At 38.9% G+C, this 22,196-nt stretch overlaps 1 protein-coding gene across 6 annotated transcripts in view; it reads left to right on the plus strand.

The window, feature by feature from the left end:
- The window catches only part of dmd (dystrophin), a 2,012,228-nt gene extending 1,994,344 nt beyond the window's left edge, over positions 1-17,884 (plus strand). For 5 of the 6 annotated variants that reach the window (XM_043700733.1, XM_043700734.1, XM_043700736.1 and 2 more), the window contains one exon: positions 16,331-17,884. In XM_043700733.1, coding sequence (XP_043556668.1) covers positions 16,331-16,428 — 98 coding nt within the window. In that variant the 3' untranslated portion in view covers positions 16,429-17,884. Of the gene's footprint in view, positions 1-13,095; positions 13,128-16,330 lie in introns of all 6 variants that reach the window. The other variant, XM_043700735.1, reaches the window with a different exon arrangement.
- The last annotated feature ends 4,312 nt before the right edge of the window (positions 17,885-22,196 follow it).

Consider the following 22,196-nt stretch of genomic DNA (forward strand, 5'->3'; position numbering starts at 1 on the left):
AATAAATGCCAGTACGCCATATGCCGCCTTCACCGCACTATTTACCTGGGTGGCAACTTTCAAAGATCTGTGTACATGGACACCAAGATCCCTCTGCTCATCCACACTACCAAGTATCCGACCATTAGCCCAGTACCCCAATCATTCCCATTAATTTTAACTAAGATCTTGTACCAATTTTGCCATAAGACCACATGGGATCAGTATTATGCCATTTGGCCAATCAGGTCTCCTCCACTATTCAATCATGGCTGATATTTTTTCTCAACACCATTTTCATGCCTTCACTCCTCTATCAAGTCACTCCATAACCTTTGATCCCTTTACCAATGAGAAACCTATCTATCTCTGTCTTAAATACACTCGATGACTTGGCCTCCACAGCCTTCTGTGGCAATAAATTCCCCAGGTTAACCACCTTCTGACTGAAGAAATTCCTTCTCAGTTCTAAAGGGTCGTCCCTTCACTCTGAGGCTGTGTCCTTGGGTCCTGGTCTCTCCCTGTAGAGGGAACATCATCTTCACGTCTACTGTATCCAGGCCTCTCAGTATTCGGTCGGTTTCAACAAAATCCCCTCTTATCCTTCTAAACTCAGTCACCACATTACAGGAAAGATGTGGAGAATTTGGAGAGGGTGCAGAAGAGCTTTACCAGGATGCTGCCTGGATTAGAGGGTATGAGCTATAAGGAGAGGCTAGATAAACTTGGGTTGTTTTCTCTGGAGTGGAAGAAGCTGAAGGGAGACTTGATAGAAGTCTATAAAATCATGGGATGCATAGATAGGGTTGACAGTCTGAATAGTTTTCCCAGAGTTGAAATGTCTATTGCTAGGGGGCATGCATTTAAGGTGAGAGGGGGAAGTTCAGACGAAACATGAGCAGCTCATTTTTCAGAGGGTGTTAGGAGTCTGGAACACACTGCCAGGGGTGCTGGTGGAGGGAGATACAATCAGGGCATTTAATGGACTTTTAGATAAGGACGTGAACGTGCAAGGTATGGAGTGATATGGACCAAAAACAGGCAGAAGAGATTAGTTTAATTTGATCTCATCGTGAGCCGAAAGGCCTGTTCCTGGTTGTACAGTCCTATGTTCTATGCTAAAGTCCATCGAGTATAGACCCAAAGTCCTCAACTGCTCCGCATATGACAAGCCCTTCATCCCTGGAATCATTCTTGTAAACCAGCTCTGGACGTCCTCCAACACCAGGATATCCTTCCTTAGATCCGGGGCCAAAACTGCTCACTCTATTGCTCCTAGCCACCCTCTTCCCCACGATTATGCTAGTCTGTGCCCACCTTCTCTTTTTACACACCAAACATCTTTTCCTGGCTGCCCTGGACAAATTGTAGCGTACCTCATCTGAATTTTTGCTGTCCTTGAATAAATAGTTGAAATGAAAAACTACTTCATACCTTCAAATTGTCCTCTAATTACTCTTTTGTTAGTCTGCAGACTGAATCCATCCTTTTGGTGACTTGTCTCTACTGCTACTGGCTTTTTGCACTCCCTCTCTATTGTAATGATCCGTATCATGTTCTACTACTTTGCTGGGTGTGCTTTTTTAGTTTTGAATAATACCAGTCTTTTCTGTTTTTTATTGGTCCCATTGAGGACACTTTTTTAAATTTAAAAATAAAATGTTCTACATTGTATGTGCCACATTAACACTTATTTCACAAAGCAAGGAATTTTTACAACAGCCATTCTGATAAAAGTAACCTTGCTTTAAAACCATGTTTTCTTTAATATCTGATAAATGACACCATGAGACATCTACTCATGATAAAAAAATGTAAATGTAGCTGTGGTCTACCTGAAAGAGGATGTTCTGGGAGAAGATTCAGTTCAATCCCCAAAGTGTGATAATTAAAGCAATCTGTTGGAAACAGGTGCTACCTTCATCACAGCTTCAGAAGATAATTTACATGGATTTTCAAGAAGCCTGTGTGCACTGTCAGGGACAAATTACAGAGTGGTTACCATGAATACAAATAAAGAGAGAAAATTAATTTTAAAAGTCATTGCTTAGACTTTCATTGGATGGGAATTGATGTTCCACAAGATTGGTGCTGGAAACTCATTTTTATTATTTATTTTTAAAAATTGGATTTAGGAATCAGAAGCACAGATTCAAACTATGCTCATCATATCAAATCAGAAGGCATCATGAGTAAATAAACTGACAAACTACAAGTAGGTGTCAGTGAAGTTGCAGAATGGTCAATGGTAATTGAAAAGTGCATTTTAATGTCGTTAAGTGTGATGCACTGTAAAATAAGGGTAGGTAATCCACGCAAAAAAGATATGAACAAAAGAACAATGGAACATAAGGGATAATGGTACAGGCTAATGTGGTCATGAAACTGTGCAGAGCACTGGGGTTCATCTCAAACTAGATGGAGTTGAAAATTTATAAAATCATAGTAAAACAAACGGGAAGGACATGTTAATGGTGTTAGTTGAAGTAGTTTGAGTGAAGACCTATCTGGGGGAGCATGCAAACTGGTATTGATTGGTTGAGCTTAGTCATATTCATTCCCACAATGTGGGTGTTGCTGTCCAGGCAGATATTTATTTCTCATCCCTATTTGTGCAGAGGGCAGCTAAGAGTTAGCCACAGTAATAAGAATTTGGAGTCACGTGTGGGCTAGATCAGGTAAGGATGGCAGATTTTGTTCCCTAAAGGAAATTAGCGAATCAAGATAGTTTTTCCAAAAATTCACAGTAGTTTCATGGTTAACATTAGACTCTTAATTCCAGATTATTTTTGAGAAATTAAGTTCACGTTCCACCATCTGCAATGATGGGATTCAAAGACAGGTCCCTCGAATATTGGTGAGGCCTCTGATGGAATACTGTGTCCACTTTTGGTCACCCAGTTATGGGTAAGATATTATTAAGTTGCAGAGTGTTCAGAAGAGATTCTGGCCAGGATGTGGCCAGGTATGGAAGTTATAAAGGAAGGCTGGATAGGCTGGGACTTTTTTCACTGGAGCGTAGGAGGTTGAGAGGTGCCCTTATAAAAGTGTATAAATCATGAGGGGTAGAAATAAGACCATAAGACATAGGAGTGGAAGTAAGGCCATTCGGCCCATCGAGTCCACTTCGCCATTCAATCATGGCTGATGCGCATTTCAGCTCCACTTACCAGCGTTCTCCCCGTAGCCCTTAATTCCTCTAGACAACAAGAATATATCAATCTCGGCCTTGAAGACATTTAGCGTCCCGGCATCCACTGCACTCCGTGGCAATGAATTCCACAGGCCCACCACTCTCTGGCTGAAGAAATGTCTCCGCATTTCTGTTCTGAAATGACCCCCTCTAATTCTAAGGCTGTGTCCACGGGTCCTAGTCTCCTCGTCTAACGGAAACAATTTCCTAGCATCCACCTTTTCCAAGCCATGTATTATTTTGTACGTCTCTATTAAGTCTCCCCTTAATCTTCTAAACTCCAACGAATACAATCCCAGTATCCTCAGCCGTTCCTCATATGTTAGACCTGTCATTCCAGGGATCATCCGTGTGAAAATAGGGTTAATGATAGTTGTCTTTTCCCTTGGGTGGGGGATTTCAAGCCTCTGGGGCACAATTTTAAGGTGAAAGGAGAGAGAAGTTTAAAAAGACATGAGAACAAATTATTTCCACAGAGGGTGGTTCACGTGTGGAATGCACTTCCTGAGGAAGTGGTAGATGTGGGCACAATTACAACTTCAAAAGACATTTGGATATGTACGTCAATAGGAAATGTTTGGAGGGATATGGGCCAGGATCAGGAAGGTGGGCCTAGCTTAGTTTTAGGATCATGTAATCATAGACTGGTTGGCCCGTTTTCTGTACTGTATGACTTGGTGACTCTGTTACTCGGTTGCTAGATTATTAATCAAATGATAATACCACTAAAATATCACCTCTCCCTTGTTACTGAGATAGACCATAACTTCATGTGATAAAAGACAATGCTTTGTCTCATTTCTATACAAAATAATTCAGCTGAAACCTTGATTAGACAACGACATCACATACTGTGTACTGTTCTGGTCTTCTACTTATAAGAAAATATATGGGTTGGGAGGTTGTGGTGCGAGGTGGGCTCATGTAGCACAATGGTAGTGTCCCATCTCTGGGCCAATAGATCTGGCTTCAAGCCCCACCTTCTTCCAAGGCGTAACATGACAGGTTCATAAAAAAAACTAGTGAAACGCACTTCTGTAGATGCAAAAAAAAATTTACAATGACAGTATCAGAATTGCAAGGCATATGTTTCCAAAAAAAGATTGAACAGTTTGGCCTTTTCTCTCTGGAAGCGAGACTAAAGAATGATAGAGGTCTTTAAAATGATGCAGGATTTTGCAGGGTAAATACAGGATAGTCGATAATAAATCCAAGAGATGGTTTTTGGATCCTGTAAGTGTTTAGAATGTGGAACTTTAGAATGGAACTTGGTTCCAAATGGAGTTGGGTGAAACTAGTGAGGAAATATTTAAAGACAGTTTTACTTCAGTGGTTTAAAAGAAGACTTGCATCCATGTCGTACCTTTCACAACCTCAAGATGTCCCAAAATGTATTATAGTCAATGATGGACGTTTTCCAAGTGTTATCACCGTTGGAATACACGTGAGGCGGGGGAAAAAAGGAATGCACGGATATGGTAATGGGGTTAGATGAAGGAGAGTGAGGGAAGACCTTAGTGTTCAAATAGCCTATTTCTGAGCTGTACTATAATTCAGTGCAATCTCGCAACTATCAGCTTTGAAATAATACAACACCAGGTTCAGAACATGTTGAATTTGAACTAGATGTTGGAGCAAGAATTAGTTAACCTGCATTGTAAATTTATACTTGATCTTATTATTGTTATTCCTGTTACTTTAAAACCAATTTTATTTAGAGTCATAGAGATGTACAGCATGGATACAGACCCTTCGGTCCAACTCGTCCATGACGACCAAATATCCCGACCCAATATGGTGCCACATGCCAGCACCCGGCCCATATCCCTCCAAGCCCTTCCTATTCATATACCTATCCAGATGCCTTTTAAATGTTGTAATTGTACTAGCCTCCATGATTTCCTCTGGCAGCTCATTCCATACACGTACTATCCCCTGCGTGAAAAAGTTGCCCCTTAGGTCTCTTCTTTATCTTTCCCTTCTCACCCTAAACCTATGCCATCTAGTTCTGGATTCCCCCACCCCAGGGAAGAGACTTGATTGTAGGTGCTTTATTGAATAGATTTCTTCTTAAATTAATTTCAAATGGATTGCTCATGCCAAGCCTTTTACAAGCATTCACACAGTTTCAGATGGAAACAAATATGATGCGAAGGTGTTGTAGATGAAGAATTGCCTTTGAATTGTAAAGAGGTTTCCTAATTTAAAAGGAGCATTAATTTGTATGCATTTAGGATTTTCATGTGAAAAGCTTCAAAAGCTTTGCACAAAATTGTGAGAAAAATAGAAGAAGAAATAATGGTGGGTAACAAAACGCTTGGTCAAAAAGATATGTTGTAAGCAATGGGTGAGAGATCCTCGAGGCAGAGATTAAAGGTAGGAATTCCACAGAATGATGCCAGGGCAGGTGATGTTTCATAAACAACTGTAGGCTATAAATATTTTGTCAACAACTGGGGAAGCGATGGCCCAGTAGTATTGTCATTATGCTTACCAGTCTGCTGCAGGTGCATCTGTCCATGACAGTATCAGTAAGAGTGACCATCACACAGTCCTTGTGGAGATGAAGTCCTGCCTTCACATTGAGAACACCCTCCAGCGTGTTGTTTGGCACTCTCACTGTGCTAAATGGAACAGATCTAGTAACTTAAGACTGGGTGTTCATGAGGTGTCATAGGCTATCAACAACTGCACAATTGTAGTCCAGCACAATCCATAACCTCAAGGCCCGACATATTCCCCACTCAACCATTACTGTCAAACAAGGGGATCACTCCTGGTTCAATGGAGAATGTAGGAGGGCATTCGAGTAGCAGCACAAGACATAAGAAAAAGTAAGGTGTCAGCTTGGGAAAGCTGCCAAACAGGTCTACCTTGCATGCCACACAGCATAGACAGTCCTAAACGATCCCACGACCAACTGATTAGACCTAAGCTCTGCAGTCCTGCCACATCCAGTCGTGAATGGGGATGGACAGTTAAACAACTCACTCATGAAAGAGGCCAAAACAGGAATGCAGAAGGAAAAACTGAGGCATTCGCAGTGATCTTCAGCCAGAAGTGGATGATCCATCTCCTCCTGTGGTCCCCTGCATTACAGATAACCGTCTTTAGCCAATTTGATTTAATTAACTCCATGTAATATAAGAAATGGTTGGAGACACTGGATACTGCAAAGGCTATGGGTCCTGACAACATTCTAGCAGAAGTATTGAAGGCTTGTGTTCCAGAATTTGCCACTCCCCTATCAAACCCTTCCAGTGTAGTTCCAACGCTGACAGTAGGGAGCAAAGGGCATCTGGGTGATTTTGGGTCGGCATGGACAAGTTGGGCCAAGTGATCCTCTTCTGTGCTGTTATTTCCATAGTTCTATGGTTTCTAACATGGAAAATTGCCCAGGTATGTCCTATATGCTAAAAGTGGGACAAACCTAACTGGTCAATTACTGCCCCATCCGTCTAATCTCGATCATCAGTAAAGTGATGGACAGTGTCATCAATAGTGCTATCAAGCAGCACCAACTCAGCAATAACCTCTTCAGTGACACCCAGTTTGGGTTCTGCCAAGGCCACTCAGCTCCTGACCTCATGACAACCTTGGTTCAAGCATGGACAACAGAGCTGAATTCCAGAGGTGAGGTGCGAGTGACAGCCCTGGACATCAACTTCACATCCGATCAAGTGTGCATCAAGGAGCCCTCGCAAAAATGGAATCTGTGAGTCTCAGGGAGCAAACACTCCGGTGTTTGGAATCAAACCTAGCAAATAGGAAGATGGTTGTGGATGTCAGCGGTCAGTCATCGCAGCTCCAAGACAACTCTCTAGAAGTTTCTCAGGATAGTGTCTTAGGCCCAACAATATTCAGCTGCTTCATCAATGGCCCTCCCTCCATCATAAGGTCAGAAGTGGGAAAGATCGCCAATGATTACACAATGTTCAGCAGCATTTGCAACTCCCCAGATATTGAAGCGGTCCATTTTCAATTACAACATGATCTAAACAATAGCCAGAGGCTTGGGCTGACGAGTGGCAAGTAACATGCACGCCACACAAATGCTGAACAATGACAAACTCCAATAAGAGGTGATCTAATCATTGACCAAAACCTGAACTGGACTCACCACATAAGCACAATTACTACAAGAGCAGATCAGAAGCTAGGAATACTGCAGCAGGCAACTCCCCTCCTGACTGCTCAAACCTGCCCATCATCTCTAAAGCACAAGTCAGAGTGTGATGAATTACTCCCCACTTGCCTGGATGGATGCACCTCCAACAACACTCAAGCTTGACACCATCCAGGATAAAGCAACCTGCTTGATTAGCACCACACCAACAAGCATTCAGTACCCCCACCGACGTTCAGTAGTGGCAATGTGTGCGAGATGTACTGCAGAAATTCACAAAAAAAACTTTAGGCAGCACCATCCAAACCCTCAGCCATCAAGAAGGACAACGGGCAGCAGATGCATGGGAACACTTACATCTGCAAGTTCCCGGCTAAGCCACTCACCATCTTAACTTGGAAATATATCATGGCTCCTTCACTGTCGCTGGGTCAGAATCCTGGAATTCCCCCCTTGGGAGGTGGGGGCTATTATGGATTATTGATTATGGATTAACCCATAGCAGGTGGACTGCAGCAGTTCAAGAAGGCAGCTCACCACCATCTTCTCGAGCAATTAGGGATGGGCAACAAATGTTAGCCAGCCAGCAATGCCCACATCCCATGAATGAATTTTAAAATATACAAGAAGTGGTCAGAGTCTTGGGGAGTTTAAGGACAGAAGGATTGGAGAGGTTGCAGAGGTAAAAGTATGATGAGACCATATGTAAAGATGAGAATTTTCGATTTGAATCCTATGGGGTTGGGAGTAAATTTGAATTAGAGAATATAGGTGATCATGGCTGGCTGGCGGCTTGCTGTCGGACAAGATATAGACGGCAAGGTCTTGATTCAGATGAAATTTACATGGAAGTATTGATGGTCATCAATGAGAGTATGGCATTAATTGGGTTTTCCGAAAAGTCTTAACCAGAGTAGATAGAAGGGAACCAGTTGCTATGTTGTATTTAGACTTCTAGAGGGTGTTCAGCACAATACCTACAAAAGGTTAAGTCATCAGATAAGGGAGAGCAAAAAAAGAAAATATTATTTAAATTGAGAAAAAACTGCAGAAGGCTGCAACACAAGAGGACTTGGGAGTACTTGTGCATGAAACACAGAGGGCCAGCACAAGGTAATCAGGAAGGCTAATGGAATGTTGGCCCTTAATTCAAAGAGATTGGAGTATAATAGTCGGGAGGTCTTACTGCAACTTTACAAGGAGTTGGTGAGATCACATTCGGAGTATTGAGAGCATTTTTGGTCCCTTTATTAAGGGAAAGATATAATTTCATTGGGGTTCAGATAAATTTCATTAGGATGATCCCTGGTCTGGAGGGATTGTGTTTTGAGCAAAGGTTAAACAATTTGGGACTTTACTCACTGGAGTTTAGAAGAATAAGATGTGATCTCATTGAAACGTCTCAGATTCTTAAGGAGCTTGACAAGGTAAATGTTGAAAGGATGAGAGAGTCAAGGACCAGAGGGCATTAAGGGGCAACAATTGGTATTGGGTGAGCCATCCTGGCAAATACAGATGTAGTGGGGAAGTCAGATATACATTTTTAACAGAATATAAATGGGAATCATCAGTTTGTGTGAAGAAACTGACCCCTTTTCTCTGAGTCATACCTTCAAGGGACTTATGAGGATTCTTTTTTAATAGAATTGCCATAGTGTGGAAACAGGCCATTCAGCCCAACAAGGCCACAAAGGGCATCCCACTCCCCTACTCTATCCCTGTAAACCCTGCATTTCCCATGGCTAATCCACCTAATCTACACATCCCTGGACACTATGGATAATTTAACATGGCCAATCCACTTAATCTACACATCTTTGGACTGTTGGAGGAAACTGGAGCCCCTGGCGGAAACCCATGGGATGAACATGTAAACTCCACACAGATAGTCGCCTGAGGCTGGAAATGAACATTAGTCTCTGGCGCTGTGATGCAGCAGCACTACCACTGAGCCAGCATGCCACCTTGAGGAGAAGGAAAGTGTCAAGTATGAATTCTTGGCAGACTCTAGGGTGAAATGTTAAATAACTGTGTGACCAATTTCAGACAGAAAATGGTAAAAACAAGCAAGATGTGAGTGTAATAATTATTACTGACATAATCGTGATGCCTGTTGAGGTTCCAGAGCGTTCTAAACCCGTTGCTCAAATGATCAGTCTTTGTATTACAATCAGAAAGATAATTAACAATGCAGATTTACAAAAAGGGAAGATGCAGACTTTTTGTAGGATACATAGGTGAAAGTAAATCTGAAGCTTGAGATCTAGCTGTGTTGTGCCTCATTGCTATTTGTCCACTCAAACCCACCTGTCCAACAGCATTCATCTCCAATCAACTGCCTCAGCAAACACTGATTAAATAAGAATCCTCCTGAGCTGCGTAGCTCAGTACCACTATATACAGTACATTTTCCAGCAATTAAAAGAGCTCCTTGTATTTTTAATTTAACAACAAATGTGCATATCAAGTCAAACTGAAACCCTGAAACCTAAAACAATGCTTAGAAGCTAGCGAACTGGTTAACATTTTTGCATAAAATTAATATATGTATAATTAAGACAGTCATTAAGATAGCGCAAAAGGAATTTTACATGAGAATGTTAACCAAGAGCACTTGCGGAGGAAATTAAACCATCAAGTGTTTAAGAATTAATTCACCACTCAAATGCCATAGTTCTTACAAGTATAAAATTGTTAACAGCAGCTTTTTTTTTCTATCCAATTGCCTTTGTGGTGTTCCTAATGTCATTTTAATTTCCTTTACTGGGAGGGTGGGTGGTGGCATAGCAGTTTTATCTGAATTAAGCAGATACGAATAACACTTCTGGAGGAAGTCAATCCCTGCTTCCCCAGAGGGATTTTTATGCTGTTCTTCATGTTGGTTCTTGTGTTGTGGAATGAATTAGACAGCTGTTAGATCCATGCTGAGCAGCCAGTTCCACAATGTAGTCTACCTCCAGACAAATGATTAATAGTGACTAGCTATGGCTATGCAGGGACATGATCTTTTTCTGTAAAATGCCTGGTAAGTTTCTGTAATGAAACACACAGCTTTATGTTGAAATAATCAATTTAGTATGTGCTTTATTTGATTTAAATGTTGTTAAATGTGGGATGGGTACAATTTCTCTGTCATTTATAGATATTTCCCTGTTTAAAAAAGAATGGTGGCAAGTAGATTTCCACATGTCAACACAAGACCTTGATTATTACTTTGTGCTTCTTTGAGAGAATGAGCTTTTGAGCGCGTGTCTGTAGAGCTCGGGGAGCACTGTGGCTGCATAAAATGTTATCAGTTCTTGGTGCATACTAAGATTTTTTCACAAGTAACAAGCTGGTTGAAAATGAGACTATCTGCAAGTCCTTGTTTGCCTAACTAAATAACTTTTCAATGCAAAAATTCCAGAAGATACTGATATTTTTCACTTGTATCAATGTCTGATCATTATTCTTAATAACCTTGTTTTTTAGGTTGAGGCTGCATTGTCATTAGGAAATATGACTGCTGTTGTTGTGCATTTGAAGAGATTGATAGTACCTGTGTATACATTAAGCAGGCCTAATATTTCTCCTAGTGGAGAAAATCCAGAACAATGACATAGAAATTAAACTGATTACGTATTCGGGACCAGGCTTCATACTGTGCAGTCAGCTCAGGCTCTAAATGTAAGGGCCTGAGGAGTGACAGATCTTAAGGCCTCCCCTGAGTATTTGGGGTGAGCTGCTCACACAGGTCATATCTCCATAAACGACTCAATGAATAAAGAAAACCAATTTCAGGCCTCCCGCACTGCTCGCAGCACCCCTAAACTGAGTAGAAGGCAGATTTAGCAAGCTGCAGTGACAGTGTAGAGATACCTACAGTGTTTGTGCACTGGAGGTCCAGTCCTGCTCTGCCATTTCCACAGAAATGGGATTTAGAAAAAAAAAAAGCACCTTGAATATGTCTTCTTTCGCAACCTCCAAGGCTTACATGAGATTTCTAATAGTGTGAAGTTTGATATGTAATTCACTCATTAGGAACTAGTTTTGAAAAGAAAGCCTTCTAAAGGTGTTTCAATCTTTACTTAATGTATTGAAGGTATTGTTTCAGGTGAGCACCTATGGCACCAAATACATGGGACCCAAACAGGGGAAGATTGGGTTTAACTTATCTGACAACGAAATCATTTTCCCTTCCTTCCATTTCAAACTTACAAATGGTGGTAACATTAATCAATTTATACCCATCCAATCCAGAGTTACAGATGAAACTGGAATTGTTTATATACAAGTTCAGACTCTATTACGTCCTTACATTCATTGATAGGTATCAATTGCACTTGTAACATGTATTAGATAGAGAATTCCGTCCAAAGTAGTTTTTCTTCCAGTTACAGCAATTCATTCTTTGACAAAGTTTTAGTGTTACGTGAATTAAAAAGTAGTGACACAGAACAAAGCTAATTGTCAGTTTGTGATTTATGAGCTGAAGGCATATTGAGTCAGACGACCTGCAAAATTACCTATTTTCTTTTTGTAGATGAAAGCATTTATCGGTATATATTAGAATTAAGTGACTGCAAAAATTGGATAACTTGCGCATTTTGTCAAATTTATAGAATCATTTTTGGCATTTAGCCTAATAAACAGAAATGTTTTTTTTGCTGAGGGATGTAATTCTGTGTTATTTGCTGCATGATTGATACGTTATGGTTTTCACTTCATAAAATCTCGATGTCATATCATGACCTCAATCACTTGAAAACCGAAGCATCATTCCAGCTTTAGTTGTACCAGTTATTACTTTAAAGATATTTCTAATTATTAACTGGATAATGAGGTTCGAACTACAGTGAGCACAAATATTATCTATATATGAAGTTCATGGAGTACCCAGCAATGAGATTTGGAAATTGCAAATTGAACTCCATTACCACAAAAAATGAATGTTGGTTCTATTTTGATTGGACAGCTTCAATAAAATTGGTGAGTCAAAAGAAAAGCACATTACTTTCAAAGAGGTCTGACATTGGATAAATTGGTATACCATATGTGATAAATGAGTAGCACAATACAAATGTTAGAAGCATTTTATCCAAAATTTTAAGGAGTGAAATATTATTAGCATTGACATGCATTTTTAAAGTCATTTGTAATGGCAATACATGTCATGTTTTCAGTGTTTGAGCACTTTTAAGTGGTACATTGAGATGATAACTCTTTATGGGCTATGAAAAGCCTACGGTTTGGCGTAAATTCCCTTTGCAATATTCTCTCGTTGTACAATTGCAAAGCCAATGCCTGTTGATCGAGACTCAGATTGAAAGGCATGTGAGAGAAAAGAAGTATTCATAAAAAGTTGTGTATCTATAAATGTCCCATCATAGCAATTGTTGCTGTACATTTTAATTGGTTGAATTGACAGCTGAATGAGAAGGCTGAAGGATTTAATATCTGTCTGAACAAATTCTACACCTTATCCATTAGTTCAGTGCCAAGGAGGTGCTAAATATTGGGAAGTACGGTCCTTGAAATAAGATATTAAAAGTTCATTTATGTGATTTGCTGAATGATAGATACTGAGTCACATTCAATATTTATTGATTTTTCAGTACTCCCTGAAGAAAGCTTAAATTATTGCATTTCTGTTCCTTTAACGGTGGCACTTAATCTAAGATAGTGTTGAACTATTGTTTACATTCTGATATTCAGTTGCCTGCATGAAAGTATTTAATTCTCAGTGTTAATTTGGAATAGTGCATTCATCTACACTGTTGGTTCTTTTTCTTTTCATCTTTTCTGCCTATCACTAAAGAGAGGGATGTCTCTGGAAAACAAGTGAAAGAGGTTGGTGAGACAATCTCACTGGCAGAGCAATACTGCATAAACATGCCTGCTTCCATTTGTTACTAGCACGTGTAGTAGATGTGTATTGATGTGCATTTTAAGCATGGCATCAGTGTTCAATACTAGGCCTGTGCTGTTAGCCCACCAAATGCAGCATTCAGCTTTGAAAAATGCTTCCCAAATAACAGCAACTAATCAAAGGTTGACCAAGCTTGCTTTTTTAAAATGTTTGCGTGGTATAGTATAAAGATTTTATTTTTATCTCTTTGACAATCTAAATTTCAGGTTCGTATGGAGCTTGTTCACTTCTTCACTTATTTTTAATTCATATGGAAAAAAATTAGCAATAAACAAAAGTGATTTTTAATGAGACATGCCAGCTGACATGTCTGGAAGAGATCTCTATCTACTATGATGGGAAACCAAATCTATAAAATTGGGTGACTGGGGGTAACTGTTATGCATCGTTCACTTAGACTCTTGCTGCTTAACACCATATTGTAGATTTGCCTCAGATGGCAATAGAAATAGCATGTGAAACCAGAAATAAAAAGTTGTTATCCATTGACAAGATGATTCCTCTTGCTAGCCATAAAAATCTCAGTAAAATTAATTTCAGTAATGTGTTTAATTATGCACTGCAAAACAAGCTTGAATTTGGCCTTTATAATTCTGATTATGAAGAGCTGTAAATGCCAGCATCAAAAAATAGAACAAACTTTCAAACAGCTCACAGCCCCAAACAAACCCACCTCGACTATAAACCTATTACATGATAAATAGTTACATGAGTCCCACTGTTCCTTCACTTGCACTGGAGTAAACAAAGCATCTGTTCTCTGGTTTCTCGTCAGACCGAATAAATCTTTCACCTTCGACTAAACATTTCTGTTCATGAAAGTCTTGAAGGCAGAAGTGCAGTATCAAGGGTACAAAACTGACGATAGCTTTCATTGTTTGGGAGCAAGGGATTGTGGGCATCACTGTGGGACAAATTCCCCAGAAATTAATGAGTTATTAAATCAGTTTCATTAACAGCCCGCCACTTGAAAAAGAACCATGAACTGTGAACCCATTCTCCATAAGATTCTTTCTGGAAAAGATCTGTTTGAAAATCAGGTGTATCAGAAATGATGCAATGCAAATTTAAAAACTATTCTTTTAGAAATGTTTATACTTTGTAGAATTGGCAGGGTGAATATGCACCAGGATCCATTTCATACCAAAATTTTCCCTGTGTCCAAAGCTTATCATAAAACTTTGCTTCTTGTTGGTTCTCCACGCCATGAAATAGATTGTAAAAATGTGATTTGACTGATTGATTGATTAATTTTCTTCGTTTCATTATTAAACACAAAGTTTGAAATATGTCATATTTCAAAATTATCATTAATGGCAAATTAGTAACCTGGGAGTGGGATATCGTATGCCTGAACGCAAATCAGTGAGGTGGACAAGCTCCTTCTAACCACCACTGCCAAGTGAAGCAGCATTATTTCTCAGCACCTGAACAATCTAATCCTTCCTTTTTGTTGCCCAGAGTACTTCATGTTAGCAAAAGAAAAATGATCCTTTTGAGCTTGCTATGTTTACATGTATACCAGTGCTTAAGTTCTAATTTAAACTTGAAATTTAATCTTCATAACATTCCTTGCACTAAAGAAAGACCTGCCAATTTAGTTGGTAATTTCGTGAGCTGTTTTTCTTTCAAATTATAAAAATGTTGAAAAGAAATATTGAATTTCCTTCAATGACTTGAAAAGAAATGAATATAAAATGTTTCCATTTACTTTTCAACAGTAGAGTTACTTTCTGTATGCTCTCGATATTTAAAGAGCGCGGTCACTCATGTGCTTAACTTTGTTTAGTTTAATTTGCATGAGATAACACAAGTCAAACGGAACATGTAACAAGAATTATGTTTACAAAACATAAAGCTACTCTTGGTTCAAACTGAAAATGTGTCATTTGGCAGCTCACTAAGACCATAATAGGCAAAACCTTGACATTATGTCAAGTGTTTTTATGGTATGCAACATTGTCATCACTATCTTTGCAGCATTTAGCAGCAATAAATGGAAATGTCACTGGAATAGTTTACTTGAATATAATCCTTGAATGTAAAGCTCTACAGAATGAAAGATGATGATATTCTTAATGTGGCCAATAAAGGTCAACAATAACAGCAATCAAAACTCAAATCTGTTTTTTTTTATCTATGGATACCCCACCAAGCATTTTGGCACGTTTTACGAGAGTACGGATGGATGTCAAATGTACTATTTCCCTTTTTTGAGCTGACAATTAATCACAGTTTTTTAAAAAATTCATTTTTAATCCAGCTCCAGTCTGGACGGAAAATGTAACAAGTGATCTGAATTTTGTTAGACAGCGAAACACAAGGACTTCCTCAAGCGCATGCTAGTGGGATTACTGGATAGCAATCTGAAATGGCGCCTCCAGATATGTTGCTTTTTAAGTTTAGGAACAGAAAGGCCAGGTTTAAACCTCAAACTACATCTCAGCTGAAATTAGTTAATTAAGACAAAAGAATTGAAGCTAAGACTTTGGTTTGCGACACTACACCAGGAAGTGGATCTGCTGATTTGACAAAAAGCTTACAGATATGCCACTTAATTGGACACAAAAGACTTTCATGCTAGATGAAATTTTCATCATTGTTGATTTTTGGCCATAGAATCATAGCCATAATAGGTCATCAAACAAAAACAATGTCTTATATTTCCCTAACCCCAATTCTATCTGAATCTAATGTCTTTTAACCAAGTCTCTAATAAAAGTAAACATCATGCTGTCATCTATTGATTTTTCATCTGCAGCCAACCTTACACTAGTACAATTGGTCTTTGATTATTCACCAAGCATCTCCAGTCAAGTCATAGTAGAGATGGAACTGTGAAAGAGAATGTCAATGATACCTTGTACCCATATATCGAAAGCATCAACACTGGATTAAATCACTTTTATTAGAAACCCCTTAAATTGACTTACTTGCAGAAGACATCATGATTTTAAAGTGTATCCTGTTCTGCTTCTCTCGCTTAATATGTCGCTCTGTAATCATAACTCCTTCATGCAGAGCTTCCAACCCTCTCCCCTGCACCCTGTGGATGTAAAGTAGATGTTAATTGCTGAAAGGCCTTTCCAAAGTGCATCTATGTTTCTCTCTTTATTTTCTGCAGGTAACAATGTAGGCAGTCTCTTCCATATGGTAGATGACCTGGGCCGAGCAATGGAAACCTTGGTGACGGTTATGACCGATGATGAGACAGCAGAGTAACCAGATGTGCTTTATCACAACATTGGCTTCAGATGTCAAGCATGGTTTTTATATGTTCATAAAAAAAAATAAATGGATTGGACCGTACAGGTTTACAAGTTAAAAAAAGAAAACATCTATTTTTTTGTGAAAGGTAGTGGTAATATACCGTAGATTTCAGTAGTTTCCTAAGTCTGTTATTGTTTTGTTAACAATGGCAGGTTTTACAGTTCTATGCAATTGTACAAAAGAATAGAATGAAAACATATAAAATCTTGGTAGCTACGTACCTTGCCATTTCTTTTTATGGAGCGTGTTTCGGATTGTTAAATTTGTAACAATTATGAAGATTGTTCACTAAAAGGGTGCTTTCTTACAAAATATACATAATTTTATTGTTTATAAACTCCCATCCCCAGAAGAAGACAGTTTTGAAATTGTAAGAGTTAATGCATTTGTCTTTGCAAAATAATAGCTCTAATCATATCAATGAAAATGTTCATGATCAGTGTTGTTCTTTTTTTCTTCTTAATTAGTAAAATATTGTAGCACATAGCAGTACCAAAACTCTCTATCTGACATTCATTCCCAAAGCCCCATTTTCTTTTAATGAAACACCAGAAACGAATTGCTACATCTCCCAAGAAGTCATAATCACTTAAGCATTGCAATCATACATTAGAGAGCTCTAATTTGTTCAATATTAGAGATTTTATCTACAAAGGAGAGTCATTAATTACCACGTTATTTCTACCTCATTTTCTTGTTTTTTGGATAAATTTAACAGATTAAACAAATTTAGTTGTCATTTGAAACGATTATGATTAAAATTAAAAGATACATTAAATATTACAGTAGACTTCAGAAAATAAATCTCACAAATTGCCTCTACATTACGGAACAGAAATTTTTGAGAGCATACGTGGTTGTTTGCAGTTGCATTATCTTTCTAAAGCAACCTTGAACCAACTTTTTTTAAGACATCATCAGTTTTCTAATCCATTTAAATAAGGTACAAACTAAAGGTTAGTTTACTACAGATGTTGCTGCTAATCTAGGTATTTGCTTGCAGCAACTGTGTTCTCAGTTGTGATTTCATTAAATAGAATATTAGTTTTTTGGGGTGAGTCAGAAAAAAACAGATGCAAAATATGAATTACTGTTACCTTAAAAGAATCACAAGAAACATTTGAGTTCACTTTGTATGACCTGAATGTATTTGACTATGGAAGTAATCAGTATAACTTGGTGCATAAATATCACTAGGGCATGTTAAGTCATTTTAACCAGTATTGTTTGTTATTCAAATATCATCATAATATATTGCATTATGTTAACATCTTCACATATACTAATTGTTTTGTAAAGTATATTTTCCTGCATAATCATCACATACCAAGTTCCACACAATATATGCCTTACTATTGTATTATATATTGCTTTACTGTGTATACAAATAAAGCACGCAGTTATATTACTTACTTTGGTTCGTTATTTACACGTTGCAATGCAATACTCACTTTTTGGTTTCAATCTTGAGAACAATTGCTTTAAAAAAACTGTTGATGTTTATCAATTATGTTATAATCGATTGTGATACATTGAAGTTGATAGTTTCACCACTTACAAATTCTTCATGATTCAGCCATCTATTTAGCAGTAAATCTGGTGAACCTTGAAGTGTTTTGTAAGGTTGCGTGATCAAATGCACTTTTTGAGCATCAAACTTAGGCTAGACACTCTAGTGCTGAACTGAAGGAGTGCAGCTCTGTCAGAAGTGCTGACTTCTTCCTGAGATACTAAACCAGATTTAGTTGAATAATCAAGTAAACATCAGAGATCCCAGGGCACCCTTTCAAGGAAGGATAGAGCGATGACCCTGATGGCCTCGCCAATAGTTATGCCTAAGCATTACAAAACACAATATCTGAACATCAGCGTGTGTTTGTAGCTGTTTAGAGTGTATAAACTAATTGCTAGATTTCCTACTTTACAACAGTGACTGAATCTCCATACACTTAGTTAGCTGTTGAGTGCCCAAAAGTTGTGAAAGGGACTTTATAAGTAGGAGTTTTTCTCCTTTCTGATATGATGAATCCTGTAAATCAAAAATATCAGCGCAACTACCGTCAGCTTTTCTTCTGTTTGCAGGTGACCTTATTTCCAAAATGGTCACTGTACAGGTATAATGTGCAAATGTTCCCACTTTGAAGATTCAGATGAGATTCTTATCAGCACCTAACCAACTGCAATAACACTAAGAAAATCTAATCCTACCCCCACATCTTTACTCAGCAAGTCGTGAGTTCATGGAATGCCCTGCCAGTAGCAGTGGTGGACTCTCCCTCTTTATGGGCATTTAAGCGGGCATTGGATAAGCATATGGAGGATAGTGGGCTAGTGGAGGTTAGGTGGGCTTGGATCGGCGCAACATCGAGGGCCAAAGGGCCTGTACTGCGCTGTATTCTTCTATGTTCTATCAGCATTTAGCTCTTTTCACTTAACTGTCTGTCAGTCTAAATTCCAGTTTCATTTAACACTTCCAGCAGAGTAGAGCTTAAAGTGAGGATTGTATTTCTACGATTTACTTAGTATTAGTTAGTGTACCAAGTTACAGTGAAAAGTGTTGTTTCGCATCCTCCACAGGCAGATCATCCTATACAAAGTGCATTAGGGTAACAGAACAGAGTGCAGAATAAAGTGTTACAGGTGCAGAGAGAGGTCCATTCACAAGTCTGATAACAACAGGGAACAAATTATTCTTGAATCTGTGTGTATGTGTATACAAGTTTTCTATTTTCTGCCCTATGAAAGAAGATAGAAGATAACTGGGGTAGGAGGGGGTTTTTGATGATGTTGATTGCTTTCCTGAGGCAGTGGGAAGTGTAGATAGAGTCAATAGATGGAAGGCTGGTTTGCATGATGGACTGGACTGTGTTCAAAGCTCTGTAGTTTCTTCTAGTCTCAAGCAGAGTAGTTGCCATACCATGTTGTGATACATCCAGATAGCATGCTTTCTGTGGTCCATCTGTAAAAGTAATTGTGCCCATGCTGAATTTCCTCAGCTTCCTGAGGAAATAGAGGTGGTGTTGTGCTTTCTTGACTGTCTCAAATTGTTGGTGATCATCATTCCCATGAACTTGATGCCCTTGACCATCTCCGCCTCAGCACCATTGATACAGATGGGAGATGCCCTCCACTCTACAAAATCAATGACCAGCTCCTTATTTTGATGACATTGATGGAGAAATTGTTTTCTTTACACCATATCGCTAAACACTCAATATCTTTCCTGAACTTTGTCTCATTGTTATTTGAGATCTGACCTACAACAGTGGTGTAGTCATCAAGCTTGTAAATGGAGTTGGTGTGGAATTTGACAACACAGTCGTGAGTGTATAAAGGAGTGTTGTAGGAGGCTGAGTACGCAACCTTGCAGGGCACTGGTATTGAGGATTATGGTGGAGGAGGTGTTGTCACATATCCTTACTGATTATAGTCTATGGGTCAGGAAGTTGAGGACCCATTACAGATGTGGCGGGGGGTGACCGAGACCAGTTGGGCAGCCACAGTTCAAAGAAAGAGTACTGAAGCCAATATATTGAGGCTTCCAAATCAAACTTAAAAGCAGATTAAAAACATTTGGGATTGAAAACCTAATAAGGTGTATTCAATACACAGGTTTTCTTTTTCTCATGCATGGGCTTTCCACAGGTCTAGCCAACACTATAGAGAAGTGAAGTGACAGAAACTTCCAGGATAGTGATCTATACTCCATAGCCAAAGATACTTTAAAAAGCAGATCCAACAGAAATAGTCAAGGGCAAGATGATGATGGGAAGGAAGGCATTTGTCACAACTGCCAAACAGCATATGACTATAGAGTCATGCAGCTTTTTTTTTGATGTTCTCACTTACTATTTGCAGAAATCAAGAAAAGTAAGATTAGTGGATTGTGGCTAACATGAGACAGCAGCAGGTTTAGTGAGTTAAATAACTTGGAACAAGCTGAGTGGGGAGTTAATTTTCTCAGCACGCTTCTTGGCAAAGCTGCTCAATCCCTGAAGTTGAGCAGTGTGAGCTTTCAGTTCTGAAAATGGAACAGTGTCTTTACTTCATTGAAGACTGGAGAAAGAGCTCCTCATTGCAGAAAATCTGTCTCTTTCACAAAGCTTTCCCTCACTGACCTCATTCAAGTGGCAGGCCCAAGGGAGCTTTGGGACAGAAAACAGGAAGTGACCAAGAGATGTGATGTTGGCTCCAACAAGGTATCTTACCTGATCCTGCAAAGCTCAGGTTATCTTCTGTGACAAAAGAAAAGTAGACATGGATATTGTAGTATTAAACAATCCAAGAGATGTTTACTGCAGGTAGCTATTTTACACAAACATTACATTCAGAAGCACATCAGTGTCTGGGCTAAGATTAAGCTATGCAGTCCACAAGCAGCATGTTTCTAGTGGTGTCATGCTTCAAGTAACCTCTGAGGTAAGGTAGAGGATGAAATCTTTATATCCATTGATCACATATTATGATACAGTAATGATATTGCGAGCATACTGACCTTCAGGCATAGCAAGTAACACCAATAATCTTGGTTCAGTGATTTTTTTAAAATAAAGAAATGGAAATCAAACTATTTTTGAATAAGTTTATCCAATTGTGCAACCTTTGTTGTTTTAATATATTTAGGTTCATAGTTTTAAGATGGTTAAGATTAAAAATATTCATATTGCTAAAATAACATTAACTTACAGAAAGGAACAGCTTGTGGAATACTACAAAGAAAAATGATTGGTGAAACTCAGCTTTGTCCTGCGTAAGTATTTTATGTTTTGTATTAATATGATTAGCAAACTTTGGTTGGGTTTGCAGCCGAGGGTTAGAATACACCATGGAGCAGATCAGAGTGTCCTTACTCTAACTGCACAGGAATGTCAAGAAGCCATTTACCTTGATTATATTCCTCCTTCTCACATGCTGTATGCTCCAGAGCATAGCTATACTCATTTTCACTGCTTCAATCCTGTCTCTGGAAAATTAATACTTTATTACATTTTTTTAGTAAGTAGTTCCCTCCAAATTTCCTGCAACTCTTTTTTTTAATATATTATTCCACACCATTTACAATTTGAATTGATCAAATTTATTTGGGATGTTTGCAATTTAGAAATCTCTGTTTCTGTTTGGCAGCCTTGCCTTCTCAGTTTACTTTAAAACATTGGTTGTGAGAGTGAATCCCAGTGGTCTGCAGACTGGTTCAAAATGCAAATCACTGACATGCAGCACCGTAGCTGAGCTCATACAAAAGAACAAGTCGGATCCCTCACTATCCGGTTTTCTGCATCACAATCAGATCAGCTCCTGCGAATGTGGTGCTAGTTGTCATTCGATACAGCACAGTTATGCACTTTCATTAAGCAAAGTTAATGTTACTATTAATTTTTTTGATTACAATAGGTATATGATACGCCTCTCCCTATAGCTCAATCCTCAACCCTGGCAACATCCCTGTCAATCTTTTCTGAATCCTTTCAAGTTTCACAACATCCTTCGGATAGGAAGGAGACCAGAATTGCACATAATATCCTAAAAGCTGCCTAAACAATTTCCTGTACAGCCGCAACATGACCTCCCAACTCCTGTACTCAAAACTCTGACCAATAAAGGAAAGCATACCAAACGCTGCCTTCACTATCCTGTCTACCTGCGACTCTACTTTCCAGGAGCTATGAACCAGCACTCCAAGGTCTCTTTGTTCAGCAACACTCCCTTACCATTAAGTGTAT

The sequence above is a fragment of the Chiloscyllium plagiosum genome, chromosome 12 (assembly GCF_004010195.1).
Source record: "Chiloscyllium plagiosum isolate BGI_BamShark_2017 chromosome 12, ASM401019v2, whole genome shotgun sequence".
In the NCBI taxonomy this organism is placed as follows: Eukaryota; Metazoa; Chordata; class Chondrichthyes; order Orectolobiformes; family Hemiscylliidae; genus Chiloscyllium; species Chiloscyllium plagiosum.